General features: G+C 40.3%; 2 protein-coding genes across 3 annotated transcripts in view; one reads left to right on the forward strand and one right to left on the reverse strand.

Moving 5' to 3' along the window:
* LOC127376732 (protein FAM214B) overlaps positions 1-13459 on the forward strand; it is a 29463-nt gene extending 16004 nt beyond the window's left edge. For both annotated transcript variants that reach the window (XM_051423919.1, XM_051423920.1), the window contains exons 2-10: positions 4000-4186; positions 4482-4695; positions 5346-6702; positions 8461-8519; positions 8758-8857; positions 9934-10092; positions 11186-11254; positions 11527-11732; positions 12000-13459. In XM_051423919.1, the coding sequence (XP_051279879.1) occupies positions 5518-6702; positions 8461-8519; positions 8758-8857; positions 9934-10092; positions 11186-11254; positions 11527-11732; positions 12000-12153 (1932 nt within the window). In that variant the 5' untranslated portion in view covers positions 4000-4186; positions 4482-4695; positions 5346-5517 and the 3' untranslated portion in view covers positions 12154-13459. The remainder of the gene's footprint in view (positions 1-3999; positions 4187-4481; positions 4696-5345; positions 6703-8460; positions 8520-8757; positions 8858-9933; positions 10093-11185; positions 11255-11526; positions 11733-11999) is intronic.
* Positions 13460-15850: 2391 nt separating this feature from the next.
* naaladl1 (N-acetylated alpha-linked acidic dipeptidase like 1) lies at positions 15851-25853 on the reverse strand. Its single transcript, XM_051423918.1, has 19 exons — positions 25514-25853; positions 25083-25255; positions 24368-24489; positions 22790-22909; positions 21706-21898; positions 21403-21496; positions 21200-21304; positions 20602-20687; positions 20389-20508; positions 20216-20301; positions 19939-20002; positions 19572-19639; positions 19362-19453; positions 18861-18954; positions 18322-18403; positions 17836-18009; positions 17287-17374; positions 17098-17190; positions 15851-16766 (listed from the first exon to the last, which is right to left on the reverse strand). The coding sequence occupies exons 1-19, from the start codon at positions 25699-25701 to the stop codon at positions 16589-16591; spliced, it is 2220 nt and encodes a 739-aa protein (XP_051279878.1). The 5' UTR covers positions 25702-25853; the 3' UTR covers positions 15851-16588.
* Positions 25854-26702: the final 849 nt, after the last annotated feature.

Here is a 26702-nt window from a genome sequence, read left to right on the forward strand (position 1 = left end):
TTATTGTTTTTCACCTGTTTCCTCATTTCTCGTTGAATGTGTGGGTCCTTCACCCACACACATTGTATTTCCTCCTCCTTTGTGTATGCAAATGAAACAAATCTAAAGTTTGAGTGTGTGAGAAAAACAGGGCTGGTTTGTGGCAATACATTTGTTATATATAGTATATAATAGTTTTGAACCTTTGCAACTCTAAAACTACGATCTGAAGAGTCATTAACACTTGTAATTACAGCAAAAAAGTTATGTCTGATTATTTTATTAAACACTGTTTTCCACATTTCACTGTGCAGCCCTGCTTTTTGCAGCATTTTTGAGGAGGCAGCTATTTGTCCATTGAAACATTTTCAAAAACATCTAGTGCGGGTTCTGGTGGCTCATTTTTTTATATCTGAAAAGATTCACTTATATGCACAGAAGGTCTCCATTCACTGTAATTTTAAGGCTGTGCTGTAACTCAGCCGTTGGTTTGTCCACTGTAGCCATTAACACTTTGAGAGCCTTGACACTGGGGAGTTGTACCTGCCCCTGCTGTATTTATACCTTCCTCAAGGTCTTTTGCTGGTCTGTTATCTCTCTCTGTTCCCCTCTCTCTCTCTCTCTCTCTCTCTCTCTCTCTCTCTCTCTCTCTCTCTCTCTCTCTCTCTCTCTCTCTCTCTCTCTCTCTCTCTCTCTCTCTCTGTCTGGCTGGCTGGCTGGCTGGCTGCTTCCTTCTTGTCGGTCGTTTCTCATTCCTTTGTCTGTCATCTCACTATTTCTACTCTTGTCCTGTCTTTTTGTGAATGATTGCTTGCTGCTCCACTTCCAGAAATGCTGCAGATGTTACACGGAGATTGCACCTGGCCTGCCAATGATGTGTAACATCTTCATGCTTCATCTCAGCAGCATTCAATCAAGGAAATGTGAGATGAATTTTGAGGGTAATGATTTTTTGAAATTAATGATAGCTATAAATAATAGCCTTAAAGGGAAAATGTAATGATTTCATGTCGATACGATGCAATGTGTTTTGTTTACCCATATTGGGGAAGTTGGTCCACAAAAAGACACAAACACAAACAGATTTGCAAATCTACAATCCAGCTAATATGTATGGCTGTGCCACTGACACACACAGTAAGTCTATACAGGTCGTGTGCATTTTACGCAAATCGAGTAGATTAGAGGTGAATATGGGAACATTGTCTAATGGGGGAGGTGCGAGGGAGGGTGAGTGTATTAAAACCACTACAATGTTCAGCGATGCAGTAACAGAGTTCTTTAGTTGTCAAGTCTGAGCTGGCACACACACCCTGCAACCTGAAGCCTTTCTGGGGTTAAGCCAGAGTGTTCTACATTACCAGCCACTCAGAATTACTGCCCCCAGCTGGCTGCCAGTCAGGTATATTCATTCATTCTGTCCTGATAAGCAATGGCCTGTCATGGACCTGTCATGGACCAGGCTGCAATTCTAGGCGGCTGCATCTGTACTCCTCTATTGGCTCCTGGATCAAGCCTGAAAAGGGTTGGGCAGCCTCTGCCAGCTTGCAGCTCAGCTAGTTCAGAATAAGGTCAGAAATTAAGTGGGACCTAGCCCAGAGCATTTGGGTACTCCCAGTGAGCTCTGACATAAGCAATGACTATAAATACTCATTGCAGACTCCTCTCCCATTCTTTCCCCCTCCCCCACTCTCTGTGTTCACCCCTGGGCACTCGCCTGGAGACTCCACCTGTCTTCAGGAGGGGACAACACAAGAGAAGATAATTCCTTGTATTATGTTGATTGAACTCGCATATGTCGTAAGTAAGTCATGCTGCCTTTGTTTTGTCATTTGACTTACAAATTAGATCAACCAGACCTCCCTGTTTGACTGGGTGAGCGCTGGTTTCACCCGAGAGTGTCCCCCACCCCAAGAGATATCTGCAAAATAATCAAATTCCCTGGTTTACAGAATGTGTCCTCCAAATGTCCTGTGGAATTTTCTTGGCACTTAGGCCACACATGTTAGAATACTAGCATGTTATTTATTTTATATTATCCTTTTTTTCCCCCTGTGGTGTAAAGTTAAAAAAACCTCTAAACCAGCCCTATGTTTAGGAGAGTCTGTGCAACCTGGGTTTTCCCAAAGGTAGTGTTGTGTGACTGCATATAGACCATATGTAATTTGAGTAATTACAGGTGACAAAGGCTTCACTTCTGACATCACCTCCATGTGATTCTTTGCATGCAGTGATAGGAAAACATTATGTCCTGATGATATACCATTATGCTGCAGTTGTAATCAGGTTATAATATACATGGGAGGAGGGATCCCTCCCTTCTTGTTGAAGTTAAATACTGTGCTGTGCAAAATGAGTTTGAGAACAAATATAAAATACAATACATGCTCATATAAACACTATTTGTCAGCCTGCTGCAGGGTTAGGGTTGAGTAGTTAGTAATATCCCCTGTATTACTTACCTAGTTTGATCATTACATATTTGTATAGACATTTTGGGATTTTTATCAACATCCCTTATAGTTCTACCATTGGATACATTGCGAGTGTGTTTCAGTCTAGTGGAAAGTACCCATGAGCAACTAGTTGCTCCATCTACATTTCCTTTTTCTCACAGTCTTTACTCTTGCTTGATCTTTATGCCTATGTCATCACTTCTATGCACATACTGGGTCATCACTGTTTTGTCATGATGATTCAAAAGGAAATACAAGAAAGTGAAGTAGCTGGTTACTGTAATGTAAGTCTAAAGAAGACACACAGTTGGTTCCCACAACTGTGTGTCTCTTCTTTAAGATCAGATAAGATAGACTTTATTGATCCCACAATTGGGAAATATTACTCGCTACAGCAGCTTGAGGTACAACACAATAGATTAGACAACACACATTAAATAAAACAGAACAGAAACAGAAAAGTACAAGATATAATAAAAATAGAATAAGAGTTATATGTACACTATATACAGCGTTTTATATACATATGTGACTGATAAGGAACATTGCACAGGTCACCGCAGGAGGTAGCGGCACGGTGTAGAAATAAATAATTGCACAGGTTAGAAATATATACGGCATTAGTGGAGAGGGAATATAGGCTATAGACATAGGGCTATGAATATACATTAGACTAGTAGAACAGGTATTAAATAGTGACTGGGATAAGTGTTGGCAGATGTTACAGAGACAAACAGTGCTACATTATGTTGTTGCTGATTTACTGTTTTGCCAGCAGGGTTTTAGGCAGATTGGCTTTCTCAGCTATTTACAAAACTCCTCCGATTGTCACATTTTACATGTCAAGCTTTAGATGAAATGTGTAAGCATTTCAATCAAATTCTTTTGGCTGATTTAGGTCAACAGAAAAGAAGGCGTTTTGTTGCAACTTTTGACTGGCAGTACATACAGTACCTCATGGGGACAGCCATTTTGTTGTGTTTGTAGATATTTTCTTGGAGGAGCATCTTTGCTGGTCTATCCCTGCCCCCCCGAACCCCCCATCGTCCACGCTCTCTCTCTGGCTCTGCTTCTTTTTCTCCCTCTTTGTGGCCAAGCACAAAGGAGCCGTTATCCTTGGGCTACTGGTTGCCATGGCGATAGCTCACTGTGACTTCCCCCCTACACATTCCCAAGTTCTGGTCCAAGTGGGTCGGGAAACGTCCTGCTTCTCTTGGCTCAGCACCATTTAATGCCAAATTAGACCTGGAAATATTAAGTTTCTGCTCTACGAGTGGCTCCTCCATGTTTGATCCTCAACCTAGAGTATCTGGGTTTTTTCCACTAACATGATAAGGGAATTTATTATTTGATTGATTTGTCTTTGTGTTGTTCTTCTCAAGTTCAGTAAAGGACTTAAATATCGACTGCCTAACTTGCCATGTTTGCACAATATGTGTGTGTTTGTCGGTTATGTATGGATATTTAAGTATGCACAGGTATGAGGACTTAAGTTGTTTGCAGGGGGTAAAGTAAAAGCAACTGACTGACCACTGATTTAATCTATATATTTCTGTCTCTTCAGGGTTTCTGGGTGTAATGACCCTACCATGATGCCAAAACCATGCCACACCCTACGCCCAGGTGACCAAGGAGGGCGTGTCTGGCTATCAGCCAATCGCAGAGGGAACCCCAATAGAGTTACTTCAGATTCCAGTTCAGAAACATTTTCTCTCAAGAGCCTCCTGCATCACTGACACTCTGCCCCTCAGGTAAGTTTGATGACAACTTGTTGTTTCAGACTATATTTATATATATATATATCAATATTAAATATCTTTCTTAAACAAACAAATGTAATGCAATTAATGTGTGTTGGCCAGACCAGAAACTTTTTTATTCTTACCCAAGGCGTTCATACCAACAGGCATGTAGTCAAATGTGGAATGTGTTCAGTTCTCTTGCGATGGTGCATTATACAGAACTGTTGTAACTTTGAATTATAAAATATGATAGTTACATTTCCTTTTTACAGACAAACCACCAACCTTTTTTATTTCTCCTCAGGTTGTAGCTCTTGTGCCCACCTCCTTCACTCCTGCTTCCTCTGGAGTCCTTACTGTTTCCTGATTACCCGTCTTGGGATGTTGGCGTTGTTTTGTGGCAGCTGCCATGGAGATAGACAGGTTCCTTTAGTAGGCCATTTTAGACACAACTTCCAGATGTTGTGCCAGATGCAGGTTGTCCACACGGGCAGGATTAGACAAGGACGGGCACAGAGGTAAGATGCTGATCTGAGACATTGGTTTCAATTAGAGAGAAGACAAATTAGGTTTATGCCTTGCCTGAATTGTATTATGTTTGCAGCCCATTAATGTAATTAAAGAGCTCTATATACATACTGTTTAATATCTGAAAGGTAAAGGAAAAGTACCTGATTTCCCCTCTTGTGGCAATTATATTTTCTCAGGGCAGAAAAGGTGTACTACCTACAGTGTGTTCACATAACATTATGACATAGTGAAGTCATATAGTCAATTTTAAGTGTCAAGGCAGTGTGTCAAAACCAACAATCAAAGGCATACCATTCCTTTGCAGTCACAAAAAAAGAAGTAAAAATAGATTCGGCAGCCCAGGTTTCACATTTCCTTTTCTGTAAAATAAAAACATGCACACCATATGAGATTTGTTCATTCTGTTCATATATGTAACAAAATTTGTCATGTGTACTGCAACAAATCTTTTGGTTAAAGTGACAATTTTCAGAACCCAAAGACCCTAAATTACAGTTGTGATTAAATATTCTCACATCATTGCTCAATGGCTTTTTGTCTTCTGAATTTGTCATGCTTTTTTATGCTTTCATACAGTCCACAATTTTTAATTGCTTTATCTTCCCTGAATAGTAATACTGTATTTCGCTCCTCTTAGGTGCTGTGCGGCTCAGCTTCCTGATTCACACCAATTGACAACATCACAGCAGGAACTATAGGACTTCCTATTCCTGTGGAACATCTTGCTCTGCCTCCTGGCACTTGTGAGGACCTGCTTGACCCTGTTGCACAAAACTCAGTCAAGACTCTTATCACCCAGCATAGAAACCATGCGGCACATTCATGTGGAATTAGCCCACAAAAAGGCTCCATTAGAGCTTCCAGCCCAGGAGGGGGACCTGCCTCCACCTACAGTCCCAACACCGGGCCTGGACCCTGGGGTCAGACCTGGGGCACCAAGGCACTTTGGACAGGAGGAGTTGCGACTCCAAAAAGTCTACCAGCTCTCCATTTTCTCCCAGTTGGGGGGATTTTCTACCTCCACAGAATCCCACACTGATAGCCAACAGAGGCCTGTCCGCCAGGGTGTGAAAAGGGGGCTAGAAGAGCCCCAGTTGACTCATAAGCGCCCCCACCTGGGGGACTCCTCAGATAAGGAGGCATTGGAGGGAGGGGTCCTTTGTGGGCCAGCCCCTGCTCAAGGTGTTGGGATGGGGTTAACAATGGGCCCTGGTGGGCCTGGTTCTGTATACTCTTGCACACAGATGGAGCACAGAGACTCTGAGGGGGGACTGTCACCCAGGTCTCCACCCCTCTCTCCAAGCCACAACCCCTCCCGACGTCCAACTCAGCACAATCACGACAGGCCCATTCCTGATGTGTTTGCTCCACTCTCGCCTAAATCCCCCCCAATGTGTGACCCACATGGTCATCTCTGTGACCAGGGCCATTCCCTCGGAAGCTCAGCCAGGGCTGAGGCACCTAATGGGGGCCACACACCCACCTACTCACTAGGTAGCCCTGGAAATGAGAGCTGTAGTAATGGCTCATCTGGAGGCCAGCCCAGCCCATACTTATATGAAATGTCCACGTATGAGACTCCCAACCCTACCAGTCCCACCAGCCCTCCAGGCCCTTTCTCCCCCCCACACCACACAGAGCTGCAGGAACCAGGGGAGGCCACTGAATGGGAAGTTGGACTTGAATCCTCCCCACCAGAGCGAAGTGCCACCCAGGCTGCCTCCTCCTCCAATGGTCTGTCTTCCTGGGAGAAAACTCCCAGCACTAATGGCCACCGTCTCTCCTCTGGAGGCCACTGGCCTGCTAAAAAGAGGCTTCTGTCCCCGAGCGACACAGGGGAGTCATGTTCAGAAGACGAGGGACCCTCTACATCCAAGAGAAGCAGGTTGTCATTGCTGGCTCCAGGACTAGGCCCGACCTCATGTCGCAGCACTGATTCTAAAGCTGCCCCTTACTGGAACCACCTGCTGCCCTCTGCATGGGACCGGCCTAAGGTCAGCACACATACATGAACTCACATCATACATACTGTCTTGGAAAATTGCTTTGATTAATCTAATTAACGAAAACAGCAGCCTTAGTCTATAGTTCCAGCAACTGTCCTGGCTAATAGCTAACATGAGTTGTTATGCAACTTGGTTATATTAACAAGATAGTATGATGGGTCGAAGTTAATTAAGTTACTGTGAGAAACTGATCAGTTTTACTCAAAAAGGACACAAAATGTACACTTTCTCAGTACTGTTGGTCAGAGACATGCAGTTAGCTGCTCTGAGCAGGTGTTCCCCATTAGCAAAGAAGCTCTAGTTTGACTGCAAGAGTCGGATATTTCTAAATATTCTTATGATCCACATATTATTCATATTGAGGCAAACGGTTTTCTTTTTCTTTTTTTAATGACCAGATGAAGGTTTTCCAACCATAATTAACTACTACTACTAGAAAGAAGCTCTAGGTGATTGTGTTGCAGCATACATTAAAAAACAGCCTGTGCACATTTGCATGCAAACACCGTGCTTTTAGACCAAAAACATTTAGACCACCAAATGCAGAGGCTTCTAAACCTTTGAATACGGAATAAGAAATAGCCGTTGCAAGTCAGTGGTTGATGGTAAGACATCTGTGAGCCTTGACAGTCTTGGAAAAGAAGCTGAGGCATAAATAAAGAGAAACTAAGAGAACTAGTAAAAGGTGAAAGAATGAAGTGATGGCTGGCTCATTATCACGCCACGCTGGAACAGGCTGAGTAGCTCCAGAATAAAGCCCATTGAGGGAGGGTCCATTGTTCCTCCACATGAGTGTGCTCATACACTCTCACACATGCTCACATAAACACACACAGACACACACACAGGTACATACATCCTGCTTAAAAAATGGTTCTGGAAGTGAATTGGCCATTTTTGAACATTGGGAGGCCAGAAAGAGCTTTGAGTGTGTGGGTTTGTGGGATGGGATGTGTGTTAGTGGTGACAATAGGGTTCACCAGTTCACTAGTTAGGTTTCATACAGTGGTGGGATCATTGTGGCTAGAGGTGTTTTAGTGTACGTGTGAGGGAAGCACAGGGAGAAACAGATAGATGTAAGAAAAACTCAAGGACACAGATTAGGGACAGAGAGAGCAGAGAAAGGGAGAGTTAAAGGAAAGGAGCAAGGCTGAACTGTTTACAGGTGGTATTTCAGCAAGTAAAGGTTAGAAAAAGATATTTTAGAGAGACAGAAGCGGAGACGGGAGGATACAGTATACTAAAATGCCGTCTGTGGTTTTGATCGAGTGTGACGATGAGACGACAAGCTGACAAAGAGCTCCAAGCTCTGTAGAGAGCCAGTGTAACCAAGGTTTGGCTAATACCAATAAGTTAACCATGAGTGAAAGCTTTGCTGAGAGCAGATGGCTAGCAGGTAGCGTAGGTTTGGCTAGTGACGAGTCGTCTGACAGTCGGGTGGCCTTTACGATGAACGGCAGCCTGGAAATGGGGAATGTTTGTGCGTGTGAAGCAGCTTCCAATAGTCAGTGCTCAGTAAGTAAGAGGACACCTGAAATACACAATTACACATAGAAATGTATCGCACAGGAACACAGAAACATATGCCCATTTATTTGAATAGTTTTATTTTCTATGTGTGTGTTTTATTTCATTCAACATTTCAAGCAAGTTACTAATTTGTGAATGGCTATGTGCAAACATAAATCAAGACATTAATGAAGAAAAACAAATCATAATTTCCCGTTTCTTTTTTTTCCTGTTCAGACTGCCACAGACTGCACAAGATCAGGGAGACGGCTCAAAAGTGGGCTGCGGCTGAAGAGGTGAGTGCTGTCATATTTCTGACAAGAAAAGAATATTTAAACTCAAGCAAAGTCAACGCAGGGAAAAACGGTGGGAGTTTGCGTCGGTTGTACATTATTCTAAATTGAAGGGTTTTGTGTCTGGACTTGAAAACTCAGACACAATCAGAGGCATGTGACGTGTTGGTTAAGACAAAATAAGTGAAATCTTAACCACTAACCATGAGTCTGTTTTGTGTGTGTTTGTGGTCATATTCAGTCGGCAGCTGCGCAGCGGCAGACACACAGACACCGGCCGCTCCACACGTTCCAGTTGGCCCTCATCTTCCATCAGCAGATCGCTACTCGGCAACTTTGAGGTACAAATTGTAAACCTTATTATAACTTTAGTAGACACAAGTAACTGCAGGAGAAAGATGGTGCTGGTGTCTGTGAGGTACTGACAGATCCACCTTGACTAATGTAAACCCAGTTCGGGTTTAGCCTGGAGACTCTTGGTTCTTCTTTGATGACATACACTCTTTGGCCACTTAATTAGGCTGTACAATCAATCACAATTGAATACAACAGCTCAGCCATAAATTCTACCTTTGGAAATGTGTCAATTTGATTATATGTTTTATAGGGTGGTGTTGTACTAGACTACATTATATTAAGAGGTGTTCCTTATTTTCTGTCTTTCCCATTTATATACATGAGGCGGGCAGAGTATTGGAAATACCTCTCAATATATTTCAGTCTTTTGGGGAATTATTTTATTATTTTAGCTAAAATCCAACAGATGGTAATGTTTCAGATTCAAAAATACATTGTAAAACAGAAATATTTTCAACAGGACTTTCAAGGAAGATGGACTTTTTATAATAGGTTGCATAAAATTATGTTGCTGGTATTTTCAATACACCCAGTATATCTGCATATCAGTGAAAAGAGCATAATTGTTGAAGAGATTTCCAGGCCGGAAATCTTATTTTGGGGTCCTCCTCTGGATGTAAATGGGCCTGGCTGTTTATCAGATTGTTGTGCCTCGCCCAGGATTATATGGACTGACAGTAAATGCAGAAAAATTATATGGTAACATATCCAAGATACTCGCTTTAGTCCTTAGTGAAGCTGATTTAAAGAAGGAGGATCCTAATATATTGGCATTACAATAAGGGGAAAAAGGGTATCAATGTAATAGTGTTAGTTTATGATTTAATGCTTTCAGTTGTTGTTGACCTGCATATTTTATCTCTGTGTTCAACGCTGCTTTGGTTTCAATTAAGATAGATTAATAAAATATGGATTTCACAGTCTAAGTAGGGTATTTCTTTGATTCTATGGCCAAACTTGAGTCAGAGTGCAGCAATAAACCGTGTCCTTAATAAACCCTAAGGTTTATAGTAGAAAGAATTTTAAAAGGCTCGTGTTCTCTTTCTCTTTTGTGTTCCAGGAATCTATACTGAAGGGACGATTCTCTCCGTCAGGCCGTATTGAAGGCTTCACGGCGGAGATTGGTGCCAGCGGCTCCTATTGCCCACAGCACGTCACCCTGCCTGTGCAGGTTACGTACTACGACATCTCCGAGCACAGTGCACCCTCACCCTTCCTGGTCAGTCTGTGTGTGTGTGTGTGTGTCTGTGTGTGTGTCTGTGTGTGTGTGTCTGTGTGTGTGTGTGTGTGTGTGTGTGTGTGTGTGTGTGTGTGTGTGTGTGTGTGTGTGTGTGTGTGTGTCTGTGTGTCTGTGTGTGTGTCTGTGTGTGTGTCTAAAAGATATTGTGTGTTTTGTGTATTGTTGTGTGCACGCTTAGTCAAGCAAACAATAAACCAAACCAATAAAACAGCACTGGTGGCAGGTAGTTTAATTGATTCCATGAAAAAATACACTATTAAAAGAGGCAAAAAGCTAGAGATCAGAACAACTACCCAAAACAATAACAAATATAGAATTGACTTCAACAAGATTGATGTTGGCTTGCTTCCTCAGAACCAGATGTAAAAAATATTTCTCATGTTTTTCCTTTAATGCATAAATCATAGAGCCTTTTTCCCACATCTGTCAACCTCAGCTCTGAATACTATACATTCATCACACATATAATCATATGACAGAAGATCCCCAAGTCCTTAGTGAGGTACAACCAGCATTAATATGTGAACAACTTTAGTCTTTAACTGTGTCTGCTGTTACTCTGGACCATTTGGAAACCAGCTGTTTTCACTTTCTTAGCTTCATGCCTCATGTTGACTTTGAATTGTTGTGTATAAAAATGGTGAACGTTAGGCCTCTTTTGATTCAGTTCTTTGAACTGTTAATTGGCTTTTAACATAATACGACTCCCTATGTAGCTGCCTTTATAAGTGCAGCCTGGTGTACTTATTTTATAGTTAGTCCACTTTAATTTAAGAGGGGTTTTTTTGTGTTTAGTGTTTTTGATGATAATTTGGTTTTACGTGCATAACATATAAAGATGTCAGTTCAGTGGATCAAGCCAGAAATTAAAAATACCATCGTAATGCTGCTGTCATACTTCTGCTCCCTAAAAGTTTCCCTTTTAGCACATTTAATCCAGACCCTGTCCTTGATGTAGAACCTCACAGCTATTAAAATGTACCCGAGAATAATTATTTCGAAGAGTTATTTCGTCATTACAGAGATTGAGGACATTTAATCAGTGCCGTGTCTCTGTCTCTCTCGCTCACAGGGGGTGATATCCCTTGAGCCTCTTGGAAAGAAAGGATACAGCATACCCAAAGCAGGGACCATTCAAGTGGTAAGTTGTCTTTTTCTTTCATCCTTATCTCATTCTTTGCTCAGAAAAAGACCAGGTTGCCTAAGAAAAATGAGACATATCTGCTACAATATGTTGATATCCTTATATTCATACTATAAGTGTCCTGTACTTGCAAAGATTAAACTATATGCAGTATTTTTTTGTGGTTTGAATTAAAAAAATTGCCTCTTGTACCGTAAACTTAAAACCACTGCCAGCTGTCTTATTTATGCTGTTTGAAATGCTGACTTTGGTCTGACATCTGCTCGCAGACCTTATTTAATCCAAACAAAACTGTGGTGAAGATGTTCCTGGTGACCTATAACTTCGGCGACATGCCCGTCAATCACATGACCTTCCTGCGCCACCGTATCTTCCTGGTGCCTGTAGAGGAGGGGGTTGATGGGAAAAGTGAGGCGTCTCCAGGGAGCGCAGTGGTAGACAGGAAGAAGATTCTCTGCTACCTGATACATCTCAGGTATGAGTGAAATTCCACTTGCAGTCATTTTTACACCTGATGTTTTGTTGAAACTTGACTTGCTTTAATAGCCTGTGCCGTGATGTCTGGATCACAAGATTACAATAACATCAAATGCTTAATTGATATATCTGATATCTAAGATTTTTATAATATTATGGTGCCTTTGCAATTTTATAGTATTAGGAAACTATTTTTGTGCACTTGCAGTAGTTTAAGTTGAAAAAATGTTTTGCCAACACATTCTTTTGGTTTTGGTTTTCTCAGATTCCAGAGCTCCAAATCTGGGAAGATCTACTTGCACAATGATATCCGGCTGCTATTTTCCCGCAAATCCATCGAAGTGGACACAGGGATCCCTTATGAGCTGAAATCTTTCACCGAGGTGCCAAGAAACCCTAAATACTCCCCGCGCGTGTGACCCCAGCTTGACCCTTTGACCCCCCCCTCCAAACACCAACGCAGCCCCTCCTGTGCTTCCTAAAGAGGACGGAGGGAAACAGACAGACTGCTAGAATGATGGACACAAAACTTGATAAGACTTGATGAGACATGCCACATGCACACAAGACACACGTGCACATATGATACAGTGTTACTGATAGTAAAAGTCCTGCTTTTTATGCATTCATTCGCTACTGAAAGTCGGAATGAATTGGTGATTATAAAAACCACTCAGCCGAACACAGCGTTCCTTGTATCATCCATTGTCTGAAAATATTACAAATATTACAAATATTAGTGTCCAACATGCAGGCAAAGGCAGGACTTTTACAACAACCTCATCTGTACAAACACTGACACACAAAAAGAGACTGACAAGACTCACACACAGCACATAATACACACGTCACAGCTGAAACACTTCTCGTGGCGACTCTCTGAGTTCAGTGTTAACATGCATGCCTTGTGACTTAAACACCTGAATTTTCCTCTAGTGCCGTATCACACTGTCCTTCACTCTGCCTGCAAGCTCCAGCCGCCTCATTGGATCAGTAATCTCCACAAGTTTTGATTTGACAAATGGCCACAATTATAAGCACATCCCTGATTGTGGGGAGAATCAAATGATTTCCCTCCCTCCACACTTTTCACACACTTTCCGACCAGCGGAGAGGAGATGAGCAGAGACACAAACACTAGTGAAAGGGAAGGCTGACATGGAGTAAGCCATTTATCTTGGATGTCGTATCATTGAACACATGATAAAAAACAGAGCAACTTGATTTGACCAAACTCAGGACATCTGACGAAGAATACATTTCTCTTCTTACCGTTTCACCTATCATGGTACAGACCACTGTGTACACTTCAAGCCAGGAGGGCCATACCATGCCATGAAAAACAGGGGAATCCAGTTCATTTTATGTAGCCAGACTGAGGGACACTGTGCTGTTTTCTTTATCTTTTCCTTTATTTTTTTTAGATTCTGTTCAGAACAGTCTGATGTTGGAGCAGAAAATGAAAAAAACAACAAGCTGTAGTATTTTTATTAATTTATGTTTTCGCAAATGTCTTAATAAGCAATATGCTGCACAAAGTAGAGTGTGTTTTTCAGCCGGACGAGCTTTCTCTCTGGAGGTGGGAACAGAGAAAGCGGAGAATTGAGAGTGAGGGAAGAAATGGGAGGAGGGAGGGATGATGGGGGAGGGAAGGGTGGTTGGGTATTTAATATGGGGAAAAAGTCTATGTATATTTAAAAGAATAAACTCTGCGACTGGCGAGTAGCACCCGTGTTTGTTGTTGTTTCTGATTGACAGCCATTGTGGAAATTCTATTTTTACCCCATCATTGCTGTGCTGCCCTTTGGCTCTCCACCCAATTAATAGCCCAATTAAATGGGTCGGATATCAGCCAGAAGTGACTGTTCCTCATTAAACACAGTTTCTTTATCAATGTCATTATATAATGTTTCAACAAATAGTGACACTGTAGCGTGTTGACTGGCTATTATATTTCCACTCTTACTTGAGACAAACCAGAAATAATGTACAATAAAGGAAGCAGCTGACTAATAGTCACAAAAGGGAAGCCTGTGAACAGAGGCTAGTTTGATTTCCGTTCTTGTAGATGTATACAAATCTGCATGAGAGGAACCTTTAAGCTACAACATGCTTCCTCTCCCGGCTTCTACTGCACCACTGAAAGTGCTCAGTTGCTAAAGACAGACAGGCTTTGGCTGTTCTGGGCAGTTCTGCAAATATTGATGTCAAACTGTGTTAATGTCAAGTACACTGCTCTGCTGAAAAGAGAATCCATCCTCTGTAAATATTTCCCAGCTAAAATTACAGAGGAACATCTATATATATCTCACCAACAAAATAGCCAGTCATTCCCGCAATACACTGTTCATAATGTCAGAATAATTAGTTTAAAGCAATGTAAAAATATGGATTATGGCCTGATCCTGAACTAACAAATTCTGTATTTTGTCAGAAAGATGGTTTCCAAGATGGCGTTCTTTGTAACATATGGGCAGTTAATAAAAAAACAAACAGAATTTAACACAAAAACAAAGAGACTGCAAACACTGCTACAAACATGATTCATATTCAGTTGCTTGTCAACTGATATCTGCTGCAGATGTCCGTTATATCTGTGCCAGTTACTTTTCACTCATCAGCAGTTTTGTGACTGATAAACCTGCAGCTTGCCTCTAGAGCTCTGTGAGGTGTCTCATGTTTCTTAAAGGCATCTTTTAAACCTTACCATGCTGATGAATGAATGAATTAAACTTCACATGAACGACCTTTGTAGCAGCGTTTGTAAATTAATGGACCAGTGTGTAAGATTTAGTGGCATCTAGTGGTGTAGTTGCAGCTCCCTTGCAGACGTGAAGGACTCTTGTGGCTGTGAAATGCATGAAATACACAAAAACACGCAAAAACCCCTATGTAGGGCCAGTATTAGGTTTGTCCTTTCTGGGCTACTGTAGAAACATGGCAATTCAACATGCAAGGTAATGAAAACATGACGATTCAGGTGATTATACACTAAGGAAAACATAGTTATGTATATCATATTCCATTTAATAAATCATCCTAAATGTTACACACTGGAGCTTTTTAGGGGAATAAAGGATAAAAATAGATGAACTCCGCCATCTCTCACAAACACAGTTATTCATTCACACACCAGTGCTACCAAGTTGTGTCTCTGCAGTGGCTCGAAAGGCTCAGATGGGCGTGACATCTGTAAGCTTCCACCAGAGGGGAGGGTCTGGATAAAGCCAGCAGTCCCTCAGAGACCGGTGTTTACAGGAGAGCATGAACAACAAAGAAAGTTAAGCAGAACAGTTTTTCATGCTTCTTCTTTCCCATTTCTCTCCTTAGATTTCCCCCCTTTCTTAAGACTTTTCCATGATACCTACTATTATGTAGACTTAACAGGATTATTGGCAGCATGATCATAAGGTGGATCTGTGAAATTAATCACCATTCCAGAGGGGAGATTTTACAGGATTTGTAGCCAGTACTGCCTCTCAGTTTCTCTAACAGCGACACTTGTAAACCCATGCTGACTTGGCCCATAGGATTGTCTCAAAGCATTTTCTGACCCCTGGTGGCAGGAGCTCCGCTCCACATCCAGGCCTCAAGTACGGAAGCAGGCTATAACAGGACGGACTCAAGGCCCATACATTTTCCCGACCTCTTGACGCATTAAATCATTTGCATTATTTGCACTTGCAGTTTAGGTATCGATGATTTCACCTCTTTGGAGCTCTGGTGGTCAAAACCTTGTTGCTGTGAACACTCGCATACAAAACTCCGGATTACCTGACAGCTGACAAATGTTGCTAATAGGCATTCATCCTAATATGACAAACCTTTGCACCAATATTTCTAACTTGGTAGATGGTCTTGAGCGATTAGCTTCTGGATCGTAAACATGGTAAATTTACATCATTCTGCTAAAATGGCTCTGCAGTGTCTGCTCTGCCTCTCTCATTCTCATTCTGGTGACTCAGGCTGCTTTCTGCTCCTGTCAAAAGAAATTGCTTTGGCACTACATTAATGTCATGAAAATTAGCAAGTCATCGTCCCGAATTCACTGTGAGTCATTCTCACTGAAGCAGCAATGTGCTTTGATCTTTGAAATTTAAACAAATACCATGTGTCTTTATGTCCATACCCTAAAATGTTTATTAAGAAAAATTAGATAGTTGCAAGAACAGAAAACTTTCCTGGAAACATTCTGCTATTACTCATTTTCATGTGACAAATTCATAGAAACCTTGATCACAAAATAAATATTAACATACATATATTAAATATAGTGTCAATAATCACAATATTCAACTATCCTGTCATTTCTTATGTTTTGATGAGGAGGTTAAACAAGTCAGCAGCTGATGAGACACAAACATTAAGTTTAACATAACCAAGATCAGAGCTAGTCATTGATTTTCTAAAGAAAACAAAGTCTGCTTTCTTTTATAAGCACATGGAAAGATAATATGTGCTATACTGAGGTGGCTATTTGTGTTCCCAATTGCATTTACGTTTGAGTCTTTTCTTTTTTATTGGTCTTTCATGGTTCCTGTTGTTGTTGACTCAGTTTAACAACTGGAGTATACTTAAACAAAATACAACTGTATTAACAACTGTTGTGGCTCATCTTTAATGAAGGGCTTAAGTGAAAAAGATTCATCATATTTAAATATTTTAATCCTGTGACAAAGATAGAAGACATTATTTATGTTACTGTTTGGTGATGAGCTTGGTTCATTGATTGCTAATATCATCCATAAATAGTCCCATCATTGCCCAACTGATCAGGGCTCACTGGCTGCAGACCCCTGTGTTTTTGTAAAATCCCTGAGCGAGTGTAGTTTCTCCCTCCTTCCTCCTCTTCGTCTATATGACGTCAACCAGTGTGTTGGCGGCGCCCTCGATGGCCTGGCTCAGGACTGACAGGTGGTAGTGCACTTTGTCCCAGTCCCTGGGCTGTCCTGATGACTCAGCTTTGGCGTAGGCATCTGCCAGACCCGGGAAGGTTGGCTTGCCAGCACTACTTGAAGCCCAGATAACATGCCTGTGTAACACAGAGGGAGATAAAGAATGATATAACAATGATAGGCAGTTGAACAATTAATATAGTCACAATGAAGCAGAAAATCTCTTGTCAAGAGACTATGGCGAATCCAATGAGAGAATGAAAGTAAAAGGGAGTCAGACAGGAAGAGAAGAGAAAGGAAAGACTTTTAGCAGAAAAGAAACTGCTCTGGGAACCTTCAACTAAATAAATGTGAATTTATTGTATCAATAGAAAAAGTTAACAAGCATCTTGAACCTGTTGAGCACAGTGTATACAAAAAACTACACATAGCTGCTTAATTTTATTTCAAGACAAATCATCTTCTTACCTGAATGCATATTTATCCGGGAAGGCCAGGGGGTTCAGGAAAGCTCGGTCCAGCAACATGAGCTGATCGTTGATCCTTCTGACCTTCAGCGGACTAAGAAAAGAGATGGAGAGAAAAGGGGTGATTCATTTCTATGTGGGCAGAAAATAGGAAAACAACATGTCTGTATCTGTATGTTTGTGCTCTTACGTTTCATTCGCCAGGTCTGAACTGAGAATCACCTGGTCCAAATGGGTAGCCGCACTGCGAAAGCTGGCCACTGCACGTTTTAGTGGATCTGAAAGAAGACACAGATCAACTGTGCATACCTCCTGACAAAGATTTTACCCTCTCTAATCCTCTGTGACTGCTAGTAAGAGAAACAGATGCTCCTTCTGTTGTTTGTTCTGTTCTTAAGTGCAGCCTGAAAATGTTTTTTTGCATTTATGGTCTCAGGTTTTTCCGACTACAAAGAGCATTTTGGTTAATGCAGGTTCCAGTTGGAGATATTGTCAATCTTTGGTCCAGCAATTAGGAAAAGTAATGCAGCAAGTCATGTGATTATTCCAGCTTCCTTGGCCTAAGAAGGTCAAAACCATAGACAACATAATATTCACTGCCCCATCTAAAACAGTCTTGACAGACTGAAAAATATAACCCGGATGAAATACATTTAATTGAATAATTTCTATTAGTGTGCGTTGTGTACTGAAATATTCCCCTGCTTCACTGAAACATCTCTACCTGTCGTGCGCTTACCCATGGATATATGTTTCACTTGAAGTTGATTTTGATATAGGTTCACTGCTGTCTTCAGGTAGTCCTCCAGAATCTCAGCGTAGTCACTACAGTTTAATGGCAACACCAGGCTGTCAGCCAATCGGATCAGGACATTTCCCGCTGTCCTGGCAATGGCCTGGTGACTGACAAACCCTAAGTGGAGGGAGTTGTAGAATGAGATGTTATACATAAGAGGAATTGTTGGGGAAATGTTTTTGCTGTCTAATCAGTTATCGAATTTGACAACAGAAGTTTGAGAAATTGAGTAAAAACTAAGAAATAAAGGGCTTTTTGTTAAAACATACCAGATTTTCCAATGGAATAACATAAAATAAAGCATAATCTACCAATATACCATGACAGAAACATGACAGAAAAAGGTAAGGACCAGATTTCTGCCACTGTACAAGAGGTAGAGTACAAGAAAAGCCAATATGTGATAACATCAGAGACGTCATAGCTCACCAGGATCAATGAACTTAGAGGCGTAGTCGAAGGTGTCGTATGCTGTGTGGTACGCCGGGTAAATCCGAGCATTTGTTTTACTCTGTATGAAGAAAAACATCCATATGAAAAGAGTTAAGACTTCTCTACACACGTGCTCACCACAATGAGAAACTTTTCTTGAGTGACAGTTTATTTAACACAAGAGATAGAATGAGACAGCTTAAAAAAGGCAGTGCAGCAAGACAGCAAAGTGCAACAAATGTAAGATCCAACTGGCTGTGAGGAGGAATGTGTCTTGGGCCAAATGAAGAGAAACTTAATGACAGCAGAAGAATAAAAAACAAGGCTTTCATCTGAGGCCACAACATTGCACTACAGATTGAAGACATTTGTGCTTGATGCTGCTGCCTTCACGGTCTGAATATTTTAGTGGAAAAATCCAACTGTACCATTCAAGGTTTCTACATCCTACATACTAAAAGCACTTGCATTGTCATCAGACAAAAATGTATTACAGTAAGCCAGAGGCAGCGAGTTTATGAGGACTTCTTTCATACCCTGTCATAAGTGTATGAAATGTCCATGGCAGTGATTCCCAGGTAATGGACGAAGGCGGCGTAATCACTCCCTGCTCCTGACAGGTATCCCATCCTATCAAAGGAAGAAAACAAGATGCATCTTTTATTGCGAGCATTTATCTTATGTTACTGTTGTTGCTGAGCACACAGTTACACACAGTACAGATCCTGACTATGAAGAGCATTTTAACAGTTGTTCGTGGATTCATATTTCTTGTCCTGCTTAGATTGTCTCATCCTATCCAAGATTCTATCATTTAACCAGCTAACTCGAAATGTCCTTTCACACGTCTCTAAAAACTACACATGATGGATCAGGTTTCTTGGTTCAGATCAAGAATGACAGAAATATCTCCCATACATAGTTTTGCAAACTCTCAAACAGATATGGGGGATTTGGAATAAAAATCTTGATAACTCTTCTCCCAGGATGCAATGCAAGATGTGGGAAATTAGATAACTATAACTCTAGTTCATTACCTGGGTATGGTTCCATGTGCTGGACTTGTCCTGTTGGAATATTTGATCCAGTTGTCGTACACAGATGTGGATTCCAGTCCAGCTGCATTGACCTAGAGAACAAACACCCTTTCATGTGACAGGTTCTTAGTGCGGACAACAGTTTTTGTTCAAGCTGAAATGCTGGATAGAAACACCTGAACTGACAAGTTCATTTTTTAAAGAGCTCACCTGTTTTGCAGCTTTGAAGATGACATTCTGTACTGACGGCATCCCTGAAGCTCTGAGGGTGGCGTTGGCTGAGCAGGAGATGAATGAGTGTTTTGGATTAGTATCACTATTAACTTATAACTATTTCCAACGCACAAGACTTGCAGTCAGTTAACACAACCAACAGTGGCAGCCATTGTAGGATGTTTTTTCATATAACATTGGGAACCACAAAAAAATGCCAAATGTTTATTTTCAAACATGGTAGATGAGGTATGTGATACTACAATGGCTTTGTCTATCCATGTAAACCCAATGACTGAGACTATTACAAGGCATTAGATATTTTCATTTAATCCTGACAGGTAGTGCAGGTGGAGCTTCTTACCAAAAACGGCTATATCCACATTGATGTAAGCTATGGTTCGTTCACTGAGCTTGGTGAAGTATTGCTGGAGAAAAAACAAGATCACATTTATATCTGTATATAAGTACACAAACAAAACTTAAAGTGAGACTATATAACTTGCCACTGTAGTGACAAATTAAGGAATAATGGTACATTTAGTGTCACAGTAATATAAGTAGAAATTAATTTCTGTTTATATTACATTTACATATTACTTGTTAAAGTTACGACATCTTGTGGATTCATTGTAAATCACCTCTGTGTATTCTGCAGACCCAATAAGGCCGAACTCCTCGGCTCCCCAGCTTCCAAAGATTATGGACCTACGTGGCCTCCATTTGCCTGCCACAGAGAGGAAGAAAAATGAACTCTTTATCCTGATGTAAAAACAAAACAATCAGTCATTCATTCAGCTATTAATATCCTCACCCTGTTTGACCATCTTGCCCAGCACTCTGGTCAATTCCAGCATGACCGACGTGCCACTGCTTGGGTCAATGGCACCATGAACCCAACTGTCCCTGTGGTTCCCATAGATCACATATCTGTCTGTGGACACAAACACACAGCAGTCACAAAGTAATCACAAGCTGAAATTAGACGAAACATAAAGGCAAATTTGCACATGGTCTCAAGACCCACCTGGCTCGACACTCCCTTTGATAACTCCCATCACATTGGAGGAGTTCTTTATCTTTTCATGGTTGAAGATGTCCAGTTTCACATCACTGGGAAAAGAGGATACATGTCAGACGTATGAAGCAGCAAGAAGGGAGACAGATAGCTGTCCCACTGCATGACCGCTGCCTCTCCGACAGGATTAGGAAATTTAAATTTTAGCTGAAAGGATCTGAAATGGCCTCTAATGTGAATAAAACGTGATAAATTCATTGCTATGTGGTTCTACTGTATTTTTTTTATGTGTGTAATTACATAACATTTGCTATTTTAGGCATTCAGCTGTCACAATGTAGTTGCCCTTTTAGTACAACATCAAAACTAAATAAAATAATAATATATTATTTTACTTTTACTTCAGTATCTTTATATTATTTATTTGAATTGCTGAACGAAATTGGAGATGTGGGTAGAAATTCACAACATTAAAATGAAATTTATAAAGAAGCCTTTATTTATATATAGTATATTATATAAAAAAAAGAAAGGTATGATCAATTTTATTTTATGATATAAACAGCTACATAAAAAAATAAGCTGAATGTGTCGGCCAGTTGACCACCTGTTGTTGAAAGCAGATGTAGGTTTGAAACCTGGACCACCAAAGTTGTAAGTACAGTTGAACGCTCCCTGCCATTCCTTGGGAGCTGCTTCTCCACCTAGCTCGCTGAAATGACCAATGGATAACAAATGGTTAGAATTAGTCTATAACCAACCATTTTCTGACAGAATTAATTGCCTAAGCAAATTTGTCTCATCACAAACCAGATTAGTATGTAGGCATCCTCAAATCCGATTGGTTGAATTGGAATAGGAGGGATTCCTGTAATGTCCTCAACAGGAATTCTGTAGGTTTCCTCTGTAAGAAAATTAAAAAAAAAAAAGTTACATATTACAATAAAATGACCTGACTTTATCTTTTTATGTATGTTCAAAGCTGTGCAGCTGTTGTAAAAGTCCCCCTTCAGATGGTAATGGAGCCAAAGTGCAGCAGTAGTAGAGTAAACACATCATAAAAGAGAAAAACACTACTGTATGTGCACCATATTTACACAAGTCATTAGTTACCTTTGGCAGCCAGGTAGGGTGTGAGCATGTCTCCATAATGAGTGTTGAAGGAACCCCTCTCCACACCAGAGGGCGGCATGTACCAGGAGTGAGGATACGTCTCATTGGCGTCTGACATGAGACCATCGTTGATGTCCAAAGGATCTGTGTAGACAAGCACGCCAATGACACCATAGGGTGCTGCATTGATGGCCTGGTTGAGACACACAAACACAGATATAATTGTGTTAAATTATATAATGACATTACATTACATTTATCTTCTAACAGACACTCCCACAAGGAGGCTTTTGCTATTAAACAGTGACCATGCTCATGCTTGCCCAAACCTTCTTGTGAATGTATTCATGTCTTTGTGTTCTGTTTTCCTCTGTGTTGACTATCAACATGAATTAGGTAGAAAGTGATTCAAACTGTGGTGGTAAATCCTTCTGACATGGTGATGATTTGTCCACTATAAAAAGTCTCTGAGTGGCTCATCTATACATAAATGAATAAACCTATTAAAGACCCCTTTCAACCATTTCAAAAATGTAATGAAAAACTGAAAAATTGCAAAATGCAGTACATTTAACACAAGTGGTTATATACTTTCTTTAGAGTAAGAGTTATAGATATAGATAAAGACTTATAGAGATATTGTATTTGCATGATTTTATAACATTATTACAAATCATCGATGTGCTTCTTTATGCTTTACATCCACAAAAACTTGTTTTGAATCCTGCTGAGATACTTTTAAATTATATTTAAGCACTTTAAGCACATTCAAGTCTGCAAAGTTTCTATATTTGTTCTCAGTTAACCAGTTGGTGCAATTAACTGAGATGGTCTTACAGTCGCAGTGCTGTAAGAAAAAAAAAGGAAACTATGAAATTGCAACATGTTTGTCCTCTGTAACATTTATTATCTCAATAAAAGGTGTTGTTTAAGATTAGAGGTGTTGACCTTACTGATGAAACTTTCCAAAGCACTCAACATTTGTCTCACCTGGACAGATTGTTTCTGTTAATTTTTTATAAAACATAACTAAACACAAACAGGATAATAAGTTACTCACTAATAAGCACAAAGTGTAACTCACTTTTGCAGCTCTTCCTGCTCCACCATATCTGGTGATAGCGATGGTTCCTTTGAGATCCACCGTCTGGTTCAACAGGAGGTAGTCACTTGGTTTCCCCTGGTTGGCGTACACCAGTCGCCCCTTAAAACCACCAGAAAGATCACCTCTGTGTCAACAACAGCAACTCAAAAAGTAACCCAGAGAACAAAAAGCCAGGACAAGACAATGTGATATTTTAATAACACTAATTTAAATACACAGCTGCCTTTTGTGCAGTTTTTTAGTCTGGGATATAGCAAATATTTTTCTACAAGAAATATATATACTGTATTTTTTCATATTCTTGAAAACCTCTAAAGATCATCACACTGCCCCCTGAAAATCCTTTCACTAAACTCTAATAGGCACATCTTAAATTCATTACAGCCTCTTATCACAGCCTCTTCTTTCATCATACCCACTGTTATGCCCCCCTCTTCCTCCCCTTAGATAGATAGTAATAAACCAAATCAATCAATCTTGGCCACTCCTAACAGATGGGCTGTTGATTATTTATTAACTCAGTCTACATCATAATTCGTTAATCTCTACACGATAAGACAGAGAAAGGGTTTTACCCTTAAGCCATATCTGCACCAGTAAATCACCAGTCATATCTGGCTTTTACTGAAAAACAATCATTCAAAATTACTATTCTCTTAAGTTTTTTCCTTTTTCCCTTTCAAGGTATTTACATTGTATAGATCTATATAAACTAAACCTTCCCCCAAGCTTCTGTTGTTGCACCACCTCTTGTTTAAACTAGGAGTTTCATTTTTTAAAGATCTCAAAATCTTGGAACCTCATTATAGTTCAGTAATGACTTGTCTGTCAAACACAGACAATAGTCCTACGAGTCTACAGTGACTGTGGCTAACAGATACATGTCCCTTGTCTTTCCTCTGTCAGAGGATGCAAGCAGGGGCCTCTAGGGTTATGAGAGGTAAGCTTGTGCTGTGTGAGACGGGGATGTGACAATCATGTGAGTTTTATTGTTTCAGTGAATTACTTTCCATAAATAATGAATGCTTCATTCAAACATTATCACCAATGATCTTTTTATTTGTCCATGTATCTCTGCAATAAAATACTAGATGCTTCTTCTGTAGCTGAATTGCAGTATATGACTTCTTTATGGTGTACAGGTATTATTTCTTCATGAGCTTGGTTAAGTGCTACAGATTTGGTTTCCAACACAAAGGTTGTCAACTTATTTGTGTTTTTAAAAAAGCCCTCTTTTGTTTTTTTCCCTGAAAATAGTCCATCACCCATTTTGTGTAAAAGTTAATTAAGATAAAATCATATTTATGCTCCTTACTAACCTCAAGTAAGGATTTAGAGAACTATAGCAGAGCTTTGAGGTTAAAATGACTTTACATCAGGAGGCAGCATGGAGCCTATTCTATTCATTCCATTAAATACATTGTATGAAATCACTGAATCAGCATAAATACAATACATTACAGTCTCTATTGTGTGCTATATAGGTATTTTCATAATTAATTTTTTTCTATTCAATGATACAGTGAATGACAGGCCATGGTCAGAAACTGAATTTACCCTTTGGTGTCCAGCGGGGGAGTATGCAGCGTACGGCTGAACCACAGCAGGATCATCTTGGTCTGGAGTATAACTCTTCTCTTTCTCTCTGGCAGTGTGCAGCACAGTTTCAGACGGGCTCACTGAAATAAACAACTTGTGGTGAATGGTCTGCTAGTAAATGAAGTGAAACTCATTGGGTCACTGTCAGAATGAAAACCTACTCGATGTTAGAACCCACAAAAATTTAGTGAAAAACTAACAGACTGGACTTTTTTTGATTAGTTCCAGTTTTCTTTTCAGAGTGGAATTTGGACTGAATGTGGAATGTAAATTATATTTCTAAACAAAAAATATTACTTCCAGCTAAAGTTGATATTGATGCGACACGATGGGAAACATGAGCTAAATGTAATCATTTACGAGTGTCTTGAGGACTTTGGCTTCCTTGGGATAATCCTGCAGATGTCGCGGATTATTCAAATCCAGTTTTACTGGAGCTTTCACAGCAGTTAATCATACAACACACGGAGTAAAATCTATTGACTCACTGCATCTTACAATGTAATGTTTCATTTGGACTGTTTCTATGAATTCATTGTGTTGGACCCACTACCACTACTGTAGTGAAAGAACCAGTGACTTTCAGCATTTAAAAATGTACTGAATGGACTATGGAGAGGGATGCTGTGACTGTCCCCACTTTCAACACACATTCAGCAACTTGTTGACTCACCTACAGTAACCTTGTTGGGGTTCTTGGGGTCGGGGAAGGACAAGTAGACCAAATACTCTTCCCTCCAGGCCTGGTCCAGGCCGCTTTCGGGGTCCTGCCATCTCTTTAGCATTAACTGCACTGTTTGCTCGTCTCCAGCTGTGGTGGCCATATGAGGCACTTTGGTCAACTCCCTGTGGAGGAACATGAGCATAAAGAAAAAATAAATTACTTGTTGGATATTAAAACCAAAGAAAAATATAATTTGGAGTATTCCCATTGGACCTCATAAGGATGCTGATGAAACACTTGAAACCCCAACTCAAAAGCTGCTTGATAAAGGTGTTTTAGTAGGTTTCACTTTTTTTTTTGTCACTTGAACACATAAACAAAAAGAAAAAAGCCTTACTGTGTGACCAATAAAATCTAAATTTCACAATTCATCAACTCACTTTAGGTTCTCCTGAATCTGGATGTTGTCCACCTCAGACAAGAACTTCTCAATCAGGCTCTCGTCCACATCCCTCACCACATCCTTCACCCAGGACGGTGCATTGGTGATACCATAGTGACCGATTAGGATACCTACGGTCAGCATGGCAGCGCCACACACTATCGAAATCAACAGCTGCTTTATCATTTTCTGACAGTGAGCTCCCTGCAAAGTTCAGGAATGCTTTGGTGTTGCTTATGAATCAGTCTTATGTAAGAGAAAATCCTTGCATCTGGTTCCCAAATGATCACTGCAACACCAGTGCAGCTGCTGTAGTGACCTCCCGTAAGAAAGAGACATGCTCATTGTAAAGTTTACTCATTAATGTTTGCCAATGAGATGGACTTTATCCCTTTGTGTATGTGTGTGACGTAAGTGTATAAATCAATTTATTTTCAATGTTAATACAAATATTTGCATTTCACGATATTCAGTAGTTCCTGGTTTATTTTATATTTTTACAGTTTAGATATCCTCGACAGGTTATAAAGTGAGATTATGATTTGGAAAGTGATATCTGAAAAGGAGGTTCTGAATGTAAAAGTGTCCCTCTAAAAAGGATTAAATGCAAGATGAAAGACATGACTTGTTTTACCAAAGCTAACTGAACTGGATTCATGGCTTAAAGGCAATCCCTTGCCAAATTGTCTTTTCAGCTGCAAACACTTTGAACAGCTGAATGAGTAGTTGTTTTATCGGTCCAAGATGAAGCGAGTTTGAAATGATGGAGTGGGAACATCAAACTTTACAATCCTTCATTCTATATTATAGTCTTCATTGCATTAATAGTTAATAAGTTAGCCAGTTTATTGACTTAAATATAACAATAAAAACACATAAATCCAATTGAGGAACCTAACTAAGACCTCCTTGTCTTTGCCTATTTTATTAAACTTGCACGCAAATCTTGTGAGCTTATTAGTACATGTCTTTCATTCTGTATGCTAATGCAACATGAGCACATCTTTATTAGGGTGGCGGATGATTTCCTCCTTCTGGTTCAATATGCAACCTGTGCAATGATAGTCCTGTGAAAAATTAACTTTAACATGGACTGCAGGTGTGACTTTCGTGAACTGAACAAGGAAACAATTTCCCACTTTTTCTGTCACTTTTTGTCTCTTGGGACCTTTTCCATGTCTTTCTTT

This window comes from Dicentrarchus labrax, unplaced genomic scaffold (assembly GCF_905237075.1).
Source record: "Dicentrarchus labrax unplaced genomic scaffold, dlabrax2021, whole genome shotgun sequence".
Lineage (NCBI taxonomy): Eukaryota > Metazoa > Chordata > Actinopteri > Moronidae > Dicentrarchus > Dicentrarchus labrax.